This window comes from Pteropus vampyrus, unplaced genomic scaffold (genome assembly GCF_000151845.1).
Source record: "Pteropus vampyrus isolate Shadow unplaced genomic scaffold, Pvam_2.0 Scaffold15, whole genome shotgun sequence".
Classification (NCBI taxonomy): domain Eukaryota; kingdom Metazoa; phylum Chordata; class Mammalia; order Chiroptera; family Pteropodidae; genus Pteropus; species Pteropus vampyrus.
The window spans coordinates 657,185-676,392 of record NW_011888796.1 but is presented as its reverse complement, the minus strand read 5'-3'; the positions used below and the strand labels follow the sequence as shown (position 1 = coordinate 676,392).

The 19,208-nt window shown below is 37.7% G+C and overlaps 1 protein-coding gene across 1 annotated transcript in view; it reads right to left on the bottom strand.

The window, feature by feature from the left end:
- Positions 1-12,432: 12,432 nt before the first annotated feature.
- ERH (ERH, mRNA splicing and mitosis factor) overlaps positions 12,433-19,208 on the bottom strand; it is a 12,824-nt gene continuing 6,048 nt past the window's right edge. The window contains exons 3-4 of the mRNA XM_011383713.2: positions 17,790-17,910; positions 12,433-12,936 (exon numbers count right to left, since the gene is read on the bottom strand). Coding sequence (XP_011382015.1) covers positions 12,834-12,936; positions 17,790-17,910 — 224 coding nt within the window. The 3' untranslated portion in view covers positions 12,433-12,833. The remainder of the gene's footprint in view (positions 12,937-17,789; positions 17,911-19,208) is intronic.

Here is a 19,208-nt window from a genome sequence, read left to right as displayed (position 1 = left end):
GGGGGTGGTGGAGCCACACCTGGAGCTGAAGCCTGGCTGTTTCTTACTAGCTGGGCAACCTGTGTCAGTTACTTTATCTTTCTGAACCTCGGCCCGCTCACTGGTAAAACAGGGGTAATACTACCTACTTCTTAAGGGTGTGGTGAGATTTGAATGGGATGGCATTTGTGAATGGACTGGAATAAAGAAAAGGGGATGTAGTGCCCAAAGGAATGCCCAGATATTTTGAGGGGGTATTTGTCTTGTTCGCAGCTGGACCACCAGTTTGACAACACAGAAGACGTGGCCAGTAAGTGTTTATGAATGAATGAATGAATGAATGAATCAGTGCAGCTCTACAGGAGGCAAATGAGCCTCTGTGGGGAGGCCTTGACTCCAAACTCAGGCCCAGCCCTGGCCCAGGTCCCCAGGACTCCTAAAGGGGGCATGTGTTTAAAATAGGTACATGTCAGACGGTTAACTTTGCAGACAGAGGAGTCCTGGCTGGCATGGGTCTGAGAGATAGACGAATGGGTATAAGTCGTGGGTAAGAATGCCCAGAGCTTCCCTCTGATTCCCCGCTTCTGTCCCTAGGGGCCTTCCTAGAGGTTCACGGAGTGTCTGTACTTCCCCCTTTACTTCGGATCAGGGTTGTACTGGAATTGCCTCTACTTTTCTACACTTTCCCCACTAGATTGCAAACTGCGTAAAGAAAAGGACTTGTGCACAGCACCTAGTCAGTGCCTATAGGTTTTCAATAAATGTGTGGTAAGTGAATGAATCAGTACAATAAAACTGCCCTCCTCCCTCCGTTCTGAGAGTCTCTGGTCTTGAAATGCATTGTTTGGGATACATGTCAGTTTGTTCTCAGCTTTCTCTTCTAATCTGGCTGTTGATTCGGGTTTTCAAGGAATCAGGTGAAGTTTAAACAGCGAAAATTCTTTTTCATCAGGCACAAGAGACCCAGCATTTGCAAGTTAATGCCAAATCAGTGCCTGATCAAACAGACAATGAATGTGAAAACAAAAATTACAAAGTGGACTTGATACAGCTAATATAGATGGGGATGCACCTACCTTGTGAGAAAATTGCATATTAATGATTTGCTAAATTTAGGCTAAAATAGTGAAAACTGTGGCTTTGGGAGTATCTATGGTTTTAGTTTAAGCTGGCAGCAAAGAGAAACTGATGAAGGCTTCTCTGTGGTCCAAACTGTAGTCTTCTTGGAGCTTTTGCCCAGGGCCATCTCTCCGCTTAGGATATCTGCCTATAGTTTATTTGCATACAAATTGCAAACATCTACGAGGTCTTCAGCTCAAGCAATTTTTAAGTAAAATATTATTGCTTCCCCAAAGGCTATATTTCCTTGATTTTTCTCTGTATTCTCATATAGCAGTCACTCCCATCAACCCAGATTTTCAATTCCAAGAGTGTCTGCAAGAGAGTTGAAGGAGGCAAAGGAAGGGAGAGCAAAGAAGGGAGAAAGTGGCTGGGCAATCGAACCCCCTTTTCAGGAAACCCAGAACCTGATCTAAGTGTTTTAAGTGTTTTTTGTTTAATCCTAACAAAATAAGTAACTCAAGCTAACTCTGTGGGGTCAACACTATTATTATCTCCATTTATAATGAGGAAATCAAGGTTAAGAGCTGTTATGTCAGTTGTTCGAGATTACACAGCTAGGAAATGGAAGGGCCTGAACTCCAAGGGTGTCTGGCTCCCAGAATTATAAACCATACTATCTCTGTAAATCCTTTACTCTTTACATAGTTTAAATATACAAGGCAGTCCTGTTAAAATTATTAACAATAGTGTACAGGGTCTACTGACTAGTGACTTCTACACTAAACTGTTTTCAGATCTGAATGTGCTACAGAGATTTCTGGAGTTATTATCAGGATAGGGCTGGGTGCATAATTTGCAGGGTTTAGTGTAACATGAAAACATGGGTTGCCTACTTCATAAACTATTAAGAATTTTGAAAATGGCAACAGCAGTGTGGGGCCCTTCTAAGCATAGGTTGCACACCCCTGAAACCGCCCCTGAGTTGGAGTTCTTGCTGGAAACATGTCTGTTTTGTCTAGGTATCTACCATTGGATTTGGCACATGATAGAAATGAAAAAACTGCTGGCTAATCGAATGAACCAATGCAATAAATATTCATCTACAACTACATACCAAGCAGTGTTCTAGGCAGAGGGGATACGGCAGTAAGCAGCACATATGAGGTCCCTGACCCCATGCAGCATGTATTCCAGAGGGACAGAAAAACACAAGGGTACAGCTACCAGAAGGTGGGGATCATTGGGGGTCACCTTAGAGATTGCCTATCACACAGATCCCACCTCTTCCTTAGGTCAGGTGGCCCAAGGAAACGTTTCCAACCAAAACATTTCTTTGGGATTCATGAACGCCATTAGAAAGAAGGAATCTTTTTAAAACGGTGAAGCTTGAAGACTCTGTGGACAGCCATGTTCCCTACCAAGAGAAAGAAGCTGGTCCATGGGATAAATAAAGCTGACACTTAAAGGGAAGCAGAGACCGGAAATGGTAGGTATTTTTGACTGCCCATGTTTCTGGTTCCATATGACCCTGAGATTCACCTGTGTTCTGGCCATTCTTATAGTTTGGTTATACAAGTCAATAAACTATACCCCCTCTATTGTTGCCTAATTCGAGGTGGGTTTCTGTCATTTGTAACAAGAGAATGACAACCAGCTAATGATCCAGAGTCTCACACTGAAGCAGGCATATCAGTTAGGGAATCAGTGCAGTAATTAAGGTGAGAACTATCTGATGAGAGCCTGAACTAAAGCACTGGAAATGGCGATTAGGGGCCAAACAGGAGAACATATAAGAAGGCAGGAATCATGTAGGTCTGTCTTATTCACCGTTGTATCCCCAGAGGGCAACATTGTGCCTGACACAGAGTAAAGTACTCCATAAATATTTGTAGAATGAATGATTAAATTAATGAAGGCGGGAAGACAAAAGTAAAAGCAGGATTTGCTGACCAATAGGAAATGAAAGATGAGAGAGAGAAATACAACCTACTGGTTGGCTGGCTGGGAGCCCTATTCAAGACAGGAAGAGCTGCTTTGGGTAGGGTCAGTGGGTGAGAGTCCATCACTTTGGGTAATGAGTTTGGTTTTGAACTACCAGCATGTGTTTTCAAGATGAGTAGCTGGTCTTAGGGAACACAGCTAACCCATCTGCATGAGAACATCCCTGTCCTTGGCCTCCTTAGCTCTGACCATGTAACTGAGTGACTCCACTGCGCACACTCAAAGCCTATTTACTCGCTAGAGAAAGACCTAATTTTGCAAATAGGCAATGATCACAACCACCTTAGGGACTGGTGGTCCTTGATTAGGAACAGTCTAAAGTTAGCATGACAAAATCAGCCGTCAAGTGTCAGCCTAATGAGTCTTCCTGACTTCCAGCACAGTCCTCTAGGGTCCCCTGTATGACAGCTTACTTCCCAACCAGACTGGGAAAGATTATAGAGAGGGGTTGAGAAGCTTGAAATTGGGTATTCAGAAAACACATTTGCTTTTCTCCTCTGGGGATGCCCACTCTGAGGCTGGGCATAGATGGCAGCTTTTTAAAAACTGCTGTTGTAAAGCTGTCAGAAGTCGGAAATGCCCCCTTTTATTTTGGCACTCCATGTCCATTCAGAAGCAGTCTAGGGAGATGGTTAAGCAAAGGTTGTTAAATTCCACCAGAATTTAGCTTGAAGTGCTGACTGTGTTTACATCCCTGGGCGGAAGCTCATTTGCATGTGTCAGAAATGCAGCTTCAGTGGCTCCACACATCCCCTGCTGCTTCCAGGCTTGCAGAATGTCAGCCTCACTACAACTAGCTCAGCTTTCTTGCACAGTCCTTCAATTCCTCCTGCCCGAGTGGCCAAATAATACAGAGCAAAGTCTTCTTTTGTGACCCAAATATGTCCTGCTTTGAGAATGACTTCTGAGCTCAGATTGTGTGGAGGGAGCTGGGCAGAGTATCCTGGTCAAATGGAGTAGTGACCGTGAGGTGCTATAAATAGCAAGGCACTATAGAGGGGTAAGGGATGAGTGCTCATCTCCAGCCTCCGAAATGATCATGTTGGCTTCAGCACTATAACTAGGGAGCAGTCAAGAAAGGATTATAACTATGTTATCAATCATTTTTTAAAAAAACTTTCCATTATGGAAAATTTCAAGCGTATAAAAAATCAAAGAGATAAATACTCACCACCAGCTTCAACAATTACTAATTTATGGCTAATCTTGTTTCATCTACATTCTTCCACTTAATTATTTTGAACAAATCACAGATATTATGTTATCTTATCTATAAATGTTACAGTACATATTCTAAAAGATAACAAAAAAATAATCACAATATCATTATCAAACCTAAAACACTTCACAATTCCTTAATTCTGATGGCATCTTACACTGGAAGGTGAAGGCGGCTCCTGTACTACCTTCTTTACCCTTGATCTCTAACAGGAGCAATGTGTCAAATGCAAAACCATGAAAAAGGCAAAGGATCAAGGCAAGATTATGCCCACCCTAGGATCATCACTAATGTGTTTAGCAACTTTAATATGTAAGTAGGCTAAGAGAGAAGTTAAAAAAAAGACAAAAACAGCAACCCTAGCCTTTTAGATAACCTTTTGGCATTTCCCAGTGCTATAAGGCAGCCCATTAGAGAACAGAGAAGTGTCAGGAGGCAAACAAGATTATTTGTCTGATCAGCCGGTGGCAGGACTGCTGTGGGGTCCTAGGCCTCTACTAAGGTGCAAGGATAACTTCATGGTAACATGAATTTTTTAGACTTTTTTCTGGTCATGTTGTTTTAATAACAGTATTAAATATTTCTGGGAAATAAATGTCATTAAAGTACAACATATATATAGAAAAGTATACAAAACTCGAAAGTTTACTTATTTTATAATAATGATCACTTAGCGAGCTCTATGTTTGTCTTAAGGATTGAGTTTTACAATGAAAATGAGATGTAATCAGCACAACTGCTATTTGGGCAGCCCGTCATAGGAATGTTTACTATGCGGAATCATCTTTATGGATGAGCAGGATGGGAGGGCATCCCTGTGAGGAGTGGCCTGCAGTGGGGAGTCAGAAGACCAAGTAGGGGAAGCTGTCTAAGCGGAGTGTGGCTGGGTAGGAGGTATCAGAGCCTAGGTGGGGCGAGGAGGCTGTCCATGTAGGGGACTCTGAGGGATCCTCCTGTCCCTGGGTTTCAGGACAGCATGTTCCATGATAAGAACTAACACTGAGTCACTGCTGGGTGGTCCGCTGAAGTGGTGATATAGAATCTTTTCTAAAAACTGTATAATCCCAATATCTAGGCTGGTCAGTTGCAGGAATTACTAGGCAGTATTATAGACATAGTCACTGTTTGCATACAGGTCACATAAGCTTCAAATACTGTTAAGTAGTAATCATTAGCCTTTTACAGAAAGGAAAGATGTGATTTCTCAATCCTAGTACTTGAATAGACCCAGAAAGCCTGGCTCAGAGAAGGCAAGTTGGGTATCAAGGCTTTTGACCTTGAATCCCTTAGGGCAGCATCAGGACTTTAAGCTAATGTACATTTGCCCTCAACAACCTTTTAGTACCTGTACCTCCAAATCCTTTCATTTCTCCGAAGGGAGGAGACACACACCCCTCCCCTTAATACAACTGCAACTTCCCACTGGGATTTGCTTAATAACTGAGGAGGGCATTATGGTAATCCTTCCTGGAATTACCTTGTAGGTGGAAGGAAGTGGCATGACTATGCTTCTAATAGGCATCTGGGCTCACTGACAGCGTCAAAGACAAAGCAATCTCTGAAAGGTCAAGGCCACTGGGGAGAAGAGGCCTAGCAATGTTGGGTGCTCTTCAAACTGTTTACCCTCAAGTAGGTACTAAAAAATCAACCATACCCTTTCTCTCAAAGACTAGAAGGGCAATGTAGTTGGCCAAGCCTGGGGGTTCCTGGGACAGGGTAGGTACTCCACAACAAATGCATGTAGGTGAAGGTAGAAGTTAGCACCATGGCAACCCCTCCAACCTCAGGCTTTCCAGGGAAGAAAGCATGATCTATCCCATTTCTCTTAAATTACAGTCCAGAGACCTTAAATTTAAACATCTGTTGACAAGAATACAGGGCCTGTCTCAGTTAAATGATGTAATCTGTCCTCATTAGCATTCTTCCCACTCTCTTGAAAAGCATAAAGAAAATTACCTTGGCACAGAAGAGGCTTTTCAACCAAGCTCTTCACAATGTGTTTCAAATCGAACATCCAGTTAAAGCACATAATTACCAAAAAGAAAGGAGTGTGCTAGGTAAGTTGACACAGCATCTCTTAATGTAGCTGACGGGACTACTATTCTCTTCAAAGACGAAATATCTTTCTTAGGTCAGGTTTACAAGTCAAACTGTCTAGTGGAGGAGATAGGAAACTGAACCATGAAGGACTTATCCCCCTCTAAGGTTTCTGTCTCTGAAATTCCCCTTAGACAATCATCTAGCTTCTTCCAACTTCTCTGTCTCCCAAATGTCATGATTTCAGTCTCTCAGCCCCTCCTTATCTCTTAGCCCATCGTTCATTTGCCTTTGTCTAGAACTTGGTTAGCCTTTTGATATTGTGCTTGTGACCTATGATTCCTTGCCACCCTAACATTCCCTCCACCCCAGCATTCCCTCCCATAACAATCTTGTATTGCTCCTTGTATATGCTCTTCTCTACCCTCTACTAGATGGTGAGATCCATACTGCCTAAGACCATTCTTTGTTCATTCTTGTAGTCAGTTATGTAGCTTGCAATGTTACCCTGCGGATTCAAACACTCGTGACTGCACACCTAATATATACTGGGTACTTTCCTATGTTATCTCATGGAAAGCAGTGTAGTATATCTTTCTACTTAAAGTATGGAAATTTGTTAAAAATGCAGAACGTGAGTCCACTTCACACCTAAATCTGCATTTTAACAAGAACCCAGGTGTGCAACATTCATGATGAAAAGTAGTAATATAGTGCACATCAGAATCTCCCGAAAACTTATGTATTTTGAAGTTCTGTTATTGGGTGCATAGAAAGGTTGTCTCAGTAAATTTACCCTTTTATGATTATAAAATCTCCCTCTTTATCCCTGGTAACATTCCTTTATGAAGTCTACTTTGTCTAAATATAGCCACTTTGGCTTCTTATGATTAATGCTTAGTGTTTGCATGACATATTTTCCCCCATCCTTCTAACCTGTGTCTTTATATCTAAAGTGGGTTTAGCATATAGCTGTGTCTTGCTTTATTAATCCAATCTGACGATCCCAATCTTTTAATTGGAGTGTTTAGACCACTTACACTGAACATAATTATCAATTTGATGGGGCCTAAATCTATCATCCTGTTATCTATTTGCTCACCTGTTCTTTGTTCTGAGTCCCAAAACAGGAGATATTCTACAACTGCCTGTGGGTGAAGGCGGGAGTTAGTATTACAATGGCAATCCCCTACCCCTACCCCAGGCTTCCATATTATCCTGACTTCTGGATTATTTTTAACTGACTGCTCTCAGGTTTACAAATAGGTATCTTTAACTTTTCAGTCTACCTTCAAATAACATTTCCTCTCAGTGTTAGAAACATTCCAAGTGCGTATTTCCATTTTTTCCTATTATCCTTTGTATGACTGTCGTACATTTACATCTGGATGTTATAAACTACACAGTACATTTTTACTTTAAACAGCAAGTTATTTGTTAAAAATTTAAAAATGAGAAAGAGTCTTCTGTATTTGCCCACATATTTACCATTTCTGGTGCTTCTCATATATTTGTATAGATCCAAGTTTCCATCTGTTCTGATTTTCCTTTTGCCTGAGGAACTCCAATATTTCTTGTAGCACAAGTATGCTAGTAACCAATTATCTCAGATTCTGTTTATCTAAAGGATCTTTTATTTTGCCTTAATTTTGGAATCTGTTCAATGAATATAGAATTTTAGGTTGGTAGTTTTTTCTCTCAGCTTTTAAAAAACACCATTCCATTCCTACATACTTTTAGATGAGAAGTCAGCTGTCATTCTTAGGTTTGTTCCTGTTTTTCCCTCTGGCTGTGAATATTTTATCAGTAGTTTTTATCAATTTAATTATGATGTGTGTTTTGTTTATCATAACCTGGGGTTAGTTTAGCTTTGTGGATCTGAGTTTAGTTTTCATCATATTTGAAAGATGTATTATTTCTTCAACTTTTCTCCCACATTCTTTTTCCTGAGACTCTCAATTATGTTGACAACTTGCTATTTACAGGTCACTGAAATGATCCATATTTTTCAATCTTCTGTCTATGCTTTAGTTTTTAATAGTTTCTATTGCTCTACCTTCAAATTCACTGTACTTTTCTTCTGCAGTGTCTAATTTGCTGTTAATCCCATCTGGTGAATTTTTCATTTCAGATATTATATTCTTCATCTTTAGAAATTCCATTTACTTAAAAAATATCTTCTATTCTCATAAAATATTCATATTTTTAATTTCTACATATAGCTGTTTTAATGTCTTTGTCTGATGGTTCTATCATCTGTCGTTTCTTAGTTTCTATTGACTGATTTTAGTCTGATTAATAGTTGTATTTTCCTGCTTCTTCTCATGTCCAGTAATCTGAAGGCAGTACAACTATGAATGTGACTTTGTTCAGTGTTTGGTTATCATTAATCTTCCTTTAATGAGTGTTAGGCTTTATTTTGGCACATAATTATGTCTTAATCAGTACACCTCTTCAAGATCTGTTTTTAAAATTTTGCTAGGGTAGGTCTAGAGTAACCTTCACTTGAGGGACAGTTTGGCCTTATTACTAAAGTGTAACACCTCTGATGTCTTCAATAAATGTCCTGGGTGATCACCCAAGACTCTGGCTAGTCAAAATTTGTATGTCTGTCCACCCTGTGGGCTCTGGGAATTGTTTTCCTGACTCACCAGTCATTCTATGCCCAGCCTCGTACTCAGCAAAGATATCAGCGTTATTTTTGTTGGCTCCCTCTTTTTCCAGAACTTTGCCTTGCAACTCCCAGCTGCCTCAGTCTCCCTTGAACTCTGTCTGCAATTCTGCAAGGTAGTTGAGATGTTTGGGTTTCTCTTGTTATTCTGCCTTTCAGACAAATTGTTTAGAGCAGGGGTTGGCAAACTATAGTCCATGGTTCAATTCCAGCCTACAGTCTATTTTTCTATGGCTAGCAGGCTAAGAATGGCTTTTACATCTTTGAGGGGTTATGTGTGGCCCACAAGTCTAAAAAATTTACTACTGACCCTTTACGAAAAATGTTCGCTGACCCCTAATCCAGAGGAAAATCTGGGAACCTTATTTTTAAAAAGCTTTCCAAGTGATTGTGCGGTAGCAATCTCAAAACCAGTTGGTAGATCAGTATTTGGAATCCATTACTGTGGTGGAAGGAATGTGATCTTTGGAGCAAGAGAGACCTGGGTCTTACTTCTCGACCTTAGATAACTGCTCTTAAATCTCTATTTCTACAGTTATAAAATGGTAACAATTGATATGCAGAGGATGAGAGATAAGGTACTTAGGTAAAATAGTTTTATGTGATACAGAATAGGCCACCATAAATGGTTATTATTATTATTTTACTGAAAAAGCACTCATTACTTTTTCTCATTGGTTGCGTGCTTCTGGTGAAAGTCAGTGATTAGTTCCACTAAAAATGTGTTGACCTCCCCCATATTCCCTGCACTTGTTCCAAACGTTTCTCACCATCTTCAAGCCTCCTGATATCAGATGGTAACTGATTTTACCCCTTTAATGGATTGAGACCATCTAATACAAACCTTTTCAACTTTCTATCTAAGCTTTTCTTTTGAGCTGCATTATTCCATCAGTACACCTAAACACTTATCCTCTTCAATTGGCACTGCAATCTTTCACCATCAATTACCTAATTATAATACATTTTTTACCTCAGACCCTTTCTCTACTTACAGATTACCTTTACTGAGAAAAATCTGTCCTAACTTACCACTGCACATTACCACTCTTTACTTCCTAGTTTCCAGTGAATTTTGCCTTCCTCGCCTTTACTTAATTCCATTTCCCTTACTCTTTATCTGCAAATTTGGTTTTTGTCTTCATATTAAACTACTGAACAAGACTTCCTGAACTCCGAGCCCAAAGCCTTTTTTTAACTTGTCTTACCTTTCTCATTGAAAAATTCTCGACTTGGCTTCTGGGACATTATATTCTCATTTTCCAATCTAGTCTACACAGAGTAATGAGTTTAATCTTCCTAAAGCAAAGATTTGACAGGTTATGCCTTAAAAATCATTAAAGACTATCCACAGCCTATAAAATAAACTCTGTAGCTTCATGTTTAAGGCACTTCAATACTAGCTTTCCTGGCTTTTTACCACTACTCTCTTAAAACAGTCACTTTATTCCATTCATGGCAGCTTACTTGCTATTCCTCAAATATCCCCAAGTGCTATACCACCCCCTTATTACTCCTGCCCTGTTTTCCTGTTTTGGAACTTTAGTCATTCTTCAAGGCCCAGATCAAACATTTCCTCCTTCATGAAGCCAGCTAGATGTGCTATCACACACTTCTTAAATATCTGTGGATAAAAGATTAACAAAGCTTCTGCTCTATGGACATATTTAACCTTCGGTTAACTTTCTAATTCTGTTCCTAAGGAAGAATGATAGACTGTATTACTAGCCAAGACTGCCTAAACAGTTTATATATTAATCCTCATTTTCATTCCAATCTTCAAAAAATTAGTATAAACAATTTGATAAACAGGCCATACTGATATGAAGTTGATGTCATACTAACTCTGCCCTGCCCTCTTTTCTTCAACCCAAAGTCTGGTCTGCTTTTAGGACAGCAAAAATTGTCTGCCTATCCTTTGCCCAAGGCACTTAGTGAACTGCTGGAAATAGTTTATGCCAGAGAACTGTAAGTGAAGTAAGATAGTTAAAATACCCTGTTTAACCCTGTTTATACTACCAGGACCTCTTAGATCAAATGCTAAAAGCAAGCAGCATTGTTAAGAAATGTTTTAGAAATTCTCAGGTATATAAAATAAGGTAGATTAGAGAATTAGGAATTTTTAAATTTGGTAGGTTTCACCTTTACATAGTAGTATAAAGTATCACTTTATAAGCAGAAACCAAATCTGTTTTACGTGTGGTTGAGGAATGGCCACACAATCAATACACCAACTCTCTAATAACACGGAGTGGCTGTAGTTTGGCCAAACCGCTAAGAGTTTCATCAGAGACTTCACCTTAATAACGAAAAGGCTACTTCTGCTCCTCTTTTGTGTAGTAACAGGCATAGTCTCCATATTTAGCCCAGTCCTCTTCTTCCTTAAACCTTATAAAGTATGATTCAAAATACTGCTCCCCTCCTTTTTGCTCTCATCACCCAACATTTAGGACACAGATGTATTCTAATTTCTTAGAAACTTCTATTTTCCTCTGCAAGCCCAATACCAGAAGCGTATTGTATTTAGGAATCAAGGGATCCCATTCCCTCCAGATGTGCTCTAGAGTATTCCACAGAAACTGAAGCCAAGATCATATCAGTTAGAGAAATAAAACTATGTTAATAGGACAGGCCAAGCTAAAAGTAGGACGATCTGACTTACTTTTGGACCTACTGTCTCTGTGAAAACATTTTAGCCTTAAAATTTGGCTGATTCGTATGAAATATTAACTATAGCTATACATAATTTTATAAGGCAACCTATTAATAATCCTTTAATAAAGTGATGAGATTTCATTAATAGAATTAGTCTATAGAAGAAGTGAACACATATATATATTAACTCAGAATTCAGTTCTGCATAAAACAAGAAAAATAGTTAAGGCCCTAATGTAAAAGTAGGGGAGGGGAGAAGGAGAATATAAGGCCAGTCAGGAAGCCTCCATAAAAACTGCCACTCGTATAGTACATAAAGATATTACTGGCTATCAGTGATAATAGGAGAATTAGAAAATAGAGGTACACTACAGTGTATATTCAAGTCATAATGTGACCATACTCTACATTAAAAGCAAAATTCCTTGTATTTTTTCTGTGGTCTTTCCCTCACCTTATAGCTTCTGTACAAGACTTTTAATCAGAATTCAACTGCTGAAGCCTGAGAAAGGCACAAGGACTTCCCACAGAGTACATGACCAAAGCTAAGGAACCAACCTGGCTGCTACAACAGACAAGCTATGTCACCAGAAAATTTTTGATATTTGCCATCAACAGGAGGTACAAACTTTGGAGCTACAAATGAGATTTTTACAAGGCTAGAAATAGGAGGTAAAAGCTTGTTAGCTTCACATAAACCACAGCAAAATTAAAATTCTTTGAGTAGCAGCCTATTAGTTTTGTAACACAATGCTTTGCAAGGAAATTCAATGCTCAGAAACAAACAAACAAAATCACTCGGGAAAAATATAACTAAAGAACATTTATTTGTTTTTCACTAGACTGTATCTTGAGGACATAACTAACCTGTGCCACCACCCCCCCCTTCAACTTGAAGAAGGGTTAGTACAGTGAATGTTATATAGCAGATATGAAGAGTTTTTGAAGGATTGGAATCAACATTATCTGACAAAGAACAACTTCCATCTAAATAATCATAAAAATGTTTAAGTAAAAAAAAGGAAAGAAAGAAAAAAGAGGGAGTGATGGGGGTTTCAGATTGAACAAGATCCTCACATTTCATCTAATACATTCGATCCTGGCTAGAGTGTACCAAAATGGAAACAGGATTACTATAATACAAAACTTCCACTACAGCACGCTGTACACACCTGTGTTCCACCCCACTCCCATCCCCTTCCAATACAACTATTTCCCGGCCTGCTGGGCCTGCCGACGAAGGAGCACGTAGATCTTCTCTTTAATCCAGTCTTTGTTATAAGGCTGGTATGTCTGGGTATCAGCTCGGTAACTGAGGAACAGAAAAGTAATGAGCAAAGTTACAATGGTTAATTACTGTCATTCTTTAAAACCCCACATTATAACCGCCTGATGATGGCAGAGACATGTAAATGTTCACACATGAACTTAATGAAAATATAAAAGCTGATTACATAACTGTTAAATTTTAAGTGATATGAACTTTAGATCACTTAGTACAATCTTAAAGCAGAATAAGAAACCAAGGCCTAGAGATCTTAAATTCTCAACATGTTACACAGAACATCTACTTTTTAAAATGAGTTATGACCAGAAAACACATGTTCTTCCTCCTACAGTTACTACTTTTATGGTTCCTCTAGTGATTAAAAAACAAAACCAAACACTAGTACCAACTTCATATTTGCTAAGTTTATTTTGAATTAACTAAAAAAACCTTTAAAAGCATGTTACTGCCACAAAGATCTCTCACCTGAAAAGTATTAACAGGAGGAAATCTTTTAACCTGTATTTTAGGATTTGCTTTTTAAAATAATGCTAGAGGCCAATGGAGTTATTAGAAAACTAACAAGCTCCAAAATGGCTCTTATTGGTAGGGAAGGGTCAGGCATGCAAGGACTAGCATTAGCAATGAAATTCCAATGCTCAAGGCATCTTTACAGGACTCAAAAAAATAGAAACAGTCCAGTTGACCTACAACTGAAATCTAGATGGTTAAACAATAAATTCATATTTGGATTGAAAAAAATAAAGCTATAGTATAAAAAAGCAGGCGGTAACTAGAGATTGCACAAATACAAAGGATATCACAGTGTTTCAAAGCCATGTGCACCATCTGGTGGAAACACTGCATGGCATCCAAGAGAGGCACAGATGCAGTTTGCCTTAAAAAAACTTTAAGGATACCTCCTCGAAAAACAAAATCTTGATTTATCAATTTTGTTTCATTTTAACCAGAAGTTTCATATTTTAACAAAAAATTACATAAGTACCTATTAAGAAGTTACCAACTGCTAGGTATAGCTTTAAGTACTTATCTGAATCAACTCAATTCTTTTTACAACCCTGTAGGAGTAGATAAAATTATTCTTTTTGGAAACCAAAGCACAAAGTACAGCAACTTATTAGCTAAGTGACTTTGGGCAAGAAGAAGCTTAAACACTCCTGACCAGAGTCCTTACTATTAACCACTGAGCTAGAGACCTATGCTTCAATTTTTAGCAAGAGAAACAAACTCCAAAGTAGGAATTTTTTATACCATTATCATTTCTTTCCCTGAATGGTAAGGTCAGAATCTGATTTATTAAAAATGTACAAGCTTTCTACTTTTACAGAATGGTTAACCAAATAAAAAGAAACATTTGGCTTTTTACTAATGTTCTTTTGTTACGAGAAATATTTTAAAAAGCAAAACAAATTTCTTCAAATATCTTTTTCGTGTTTCCTAATTATTATTATTTTTAACCAACCCCCGCCTTTCCACCCCTGACCTATGGGTGTTGCCGTCTCCCCTTAAGAAATGGATCTCTGAAGGCAAGGCATCTCTTCCCATGCGCTTGTGGCGTGCACCTGGGGCCTGGCGCACCCGGGGTATGGGCTATGGTTCCGCTGGGGGTCGAACATAGACTCTTCTGCGTGTAAAGCAGATGTGCTAACCACTACTCTATAGAGCCACCCCTTGTGTTTCCTAATTAAAGAACTGCTAATCTAGTCCACTTTAAAGCATGGCAGAATAGACTATAATATTTATGTTAACACTGGAAAAGAACTAAAAAAGAGGCAAAATTTTTTAGAACTATAATATCTGGGTGGGACTGCCTTATTTAGACACCCCCCAACAAGAACATTTTGGTTTTGAACATTTAGAAATTCATCAACTTGCATGCTATTTTCCAACTCAAGAGATAGTATTAATGCTTTCTTTATGGAAAGCAGTATATTGGTGACTGTTAACTGGCACCTGAAAATGAGACAATTAAATGTTAAGTACATTTATAAAATCTCAAACTGTTGGCACAGATGAAATCTTTTAGCCCAGTGTTATGGTCAATGAATGCAGGTTTATACGAGAACAGAAGCTGTAGGACTGAGCGGTGAAATCAGCCAGTGTCTTCTTGATTAGCAGTAATTATCCCTGTTATGATAATCAAGGATAAAAATATCCCTATTGTCTCTAAGTAAACAAGAAAAGCCTACATATTCAAGAGGCCGTTATCTTATAAAAAGCTTATTTTAAAAAACTTTACAGATCAGAGAACAGTGAAGAAATTTGTAGTCTGACTTCAAATATATGAACTACAAATCCTCTATGCCTAAATTTTGTCCTAGGTTTAATATATATCACAAAGTACAATCTTATTCATCCATTTCTTCCTATACTAGTTTAAAAGAGAAAAAATTTGATGTCATCGCCATATAAATTTAATAGAAACAACAAGTACACAATTTACAAACCAAAGCTGGACTCAATTCTTGGTCTAAGGAATAACAGCCCAATTCATAATCCCTGATTTAGGAGAGGGGCAGGATGTGCTAACCGTCAAAGAGGTGCCATAGCAATAGGTGGCCTCTTTGGAAAGAATGCCTTATTTCTCCAGAATATTCAAATAACAAAAGGGGCAAAACAAAGTCACACGGATGAAATGGTTCTAAATCCTAAATTTGATTCTGAAAGTTTTCAGAGGCCAAAAAAGTTTCAACATTAGAGACAGAAACATAAACTACAATTCATAGTTTTTTTGATAAAGCAAATATCAGAAACCATTTTAGCATACTAGATGTAGTTTCCAGTTTACATTTAATGGCACAAAGTTAGAAATGTTATGTTCTGTTGTTAATGACATACTTGTAGTACGTCTCAAAACCATTTTTACTTTGTGTAATTTTCACACTGTGAATAAAACAATTCTTGGCTTTAATTCCCATCTGTCGAGAATGAGTGCCATGTCCCAAAGCATCAGGATTAGATACCTGATATCTCAATATGTCTCAATGGTTTTTATAAAATTGGAATTAACAGCTATTAATTTTTAATAAAATCAGTAATTCATTTAAAAAATAAAGCACAGGTATGCAAGTGAACTGTGAGACATTGCAATATTTAGCATGACAGAAGTCAGATTCTTTCACTTTTGTTTAACCATCATATCAATTCAGAATATAGCTCTTTACTGTAAGCAAGGGAAAAGGAAAATCACTAACAATTTAAAAAGTTATACCTCAAATTGTATTCTATGGATGACATGCATCTATACAATCAATATTTACTCAATATCAACTATCTGCCAGATATTATTCTAGGCACTGATGATACAGCACTGAATAAAAACAAAGCTCTCTGTTCTCAAAATCTAGAAAGTAAATATACATTATTGGTGACTTCATATTGAGTAGATGGTTCCGCCAATATCTGGGCCTCTCAGTTCCTCGACCTTCTTTCTTCTAACGATCTCGTCTCTTGTCCTTCCGTGGCCAGATCCCTACATCTTGTTCATTACCAGCAACTTCAATCTCCCAATTTCAAGCATTTCATTCTTTGATCACTTACTACTTCCCAATACCTCAACTTCAACAATCCTCTGACTCCACAGGGACCTATAATTAATTGATTCTACCTCTGTCTCATCCCCTAAGCCTCGCTTACATTTCATGATCATTCAGTCCTTTACACAATATTCCCTTGTATACACCCTCAACTTTCAGCAATATCTTTGCTAATTCTCTGCATACAACTATCAGGTTAAGAGTGACCAGGAAAAAACTATCACAATGACTAATTCCATTTTAAATTCATTAGCAGGTACCTCATGAATGACACATTTCCCAATCCCTTCACCCTAGATTATTTCTTACCTCTTTTCACAAACTTCCAATACTCACCCATAACTCCAAATGGTGTCCCTATTTCTTAGATAATTAAAATGATCAGAAAATAATTTCCCTAAGCTTCCACCACATCTGCCTGCTCTATTTTAGTATTAATGAACTGCCCAAGGTCTATCTAAAGCCATCAATTTCTCTCTCTATACTAGATCATACCATCAGTCTGCAAATTTACCATTATTCCCCCTACCTTAAAAAAACATTAAATAAATCTATTTCTTCCTCCAGCTATAACCTCAGTTCTCTACTCTCCTTTATTCCTCCTCCAGCTATAACCTCAGTTCTCTACTCTCCTTCTGAGCTAAATTCCTTAAAAAAGTTGTCTGTGTTGGCTGCCTACAATTCTTTTTTTCTTATTAGTATAATACCTGCAGTTTTGTTGTTCTCTTATAGTTTTCTGAGCTTTTTATATTAAAATAATTAAGACTGATATGTTTTTCATCACTGAAAAACATTTACTTCTAGCAGTGTCTGGCATGAAAAAAATTTTAAATCTGACGAATTTCTGAAAATAGAAAACATATGGGTCGGTCTAAAAATCTCACTCTAACATACCAAAATATGCATGGTTAACACCGGGTAGGATTAAAATTAAATTCCATTTCGGTCCTACATATATTTACATTTTAAAAATAGTGTCATAAAAACAGAATAATCTTAGTTTTAATTAAAAGCCAATTACTTTAGGGACAAAGACTATAAAGGATGAAAAACAAAGAAAAAGATTGGTTTAAAGAACAGAGAATCAGGACTTTGAAATTCTTAATTGGCATCTCCTCTGCATACTAACTGAACCAATTAGCAAAGTTCTTAAGATTTTCCTGTGCCTTTAGCTTTATGTTGTCAAGTTATTTTAGAGCTATATGTAGATGAAATAATAATTACTACCTAGAAGTCAAAATGCAAAGACCAGTGTCAGGTAGAGTGAGCTCCCAATACCATAAATTGCCTCAATAAACAAGAGGAAAATACAACTTAAGAGACATGGTGGTTAATACTTACACAAGGCAGCTGAGGTCTGCCAGATCATCAATAAAATCAAACAACTGACTGATATCATACGTGATAGAGGGGCTGTTGGGATTCATTCTCTTCAGATGTTCCTCATACATTTTACAAACGCCTAAGAGAGGAAAACCAAGATCTTAAAATTGCATAAACTATAGATATAAATAGTATGCTGATTATATGTTGATAACATAATACTTATTTTTATAAAGTTGGGCTAGCAATTTTATAAAAACTTTATAAATTCTCCAGAACATTGGTATTTTGTGCCTTAATAATAAAAAGAGTACTATGAGCCATTGTATCTAAAAGGACTTTAAAGACTTGTCATATATGATGGTTCCAACAAATGAAGACACTATCTTATCAGGTTTTTCATTAGCCACAGAGTAAAGAAAAATACCACACTTGTAAATGATACTTTCTATTTTGCTTTCAAATTTTGAAACAATGCAGCAAACAAAAAACCAACTCCCATCCTACACAAAACGAAAAGAAAATCCAAAAACAAAAATAAATCAAAATTGGCAATGAGGAAGAGATTATCGTAACAGAGTATGTAAGATCCTTAACTCTGGATTCAGAGACTTGACTCCATTCCCGAACCTTATCTGTCAAACAGAGATAACAGTATCTTCAAAGAACTGTTGTGAAGATTATACAAAATAACAAAGAACCAGCACATGCAATAAGCATATAAGTACTCAAATGTAAGTGATAAAAAGACAATAAAATGAGCACAATCACTGAGACCAAATTAACATAATTATCTAAAGAGCACATTATTTAATTTCTATACAGTGACACAGTCCTCTCTCATTCCTACAAAATGGAAACATAACCTCTTCAGTCCAATCTCACTACAAATACTTTTAAGACTACTATGATGAATGGACGAGTGAATAAATGTTAGTTAGGAAAAACATGTCCTATCCTATATGCACAGGTCCTTCGTTTACCTCTAAACTGACTTCAAAAATTTCCTAATAAAAATATTCAACCACAGAGCTATCAAAAGCTATCTTAGTTATGGTTTTTGATTGGCATAGTATACTACATTGTGATCAGAGAATACTGATTAGAAAGGTCAAAATGGAAAAGAAATAAAAACCAGGAAAATAAATTCACAGCTACCATATTTAATGGTGAAAGATGGATGCTTTTCTACTCAGATTAGGAAGAACGCTAGTGTATCTGTTCTTGCCACATGTATTCAATACTGTACTGGAAGTGCTAGCCAGGGTGATTTGGCAAGAAAAAGAAATAATAGGCATTTAGGTTGGAAAGGAAGAAGTACAACCATCTCTTCACAGATAACATAACCTTGTATACAGAACATCCTAAGGAAACCATGCACACACAAAAAACTATTAGAACCATTAAGTGAGTGCAACAACACTGCAGGATATAGCG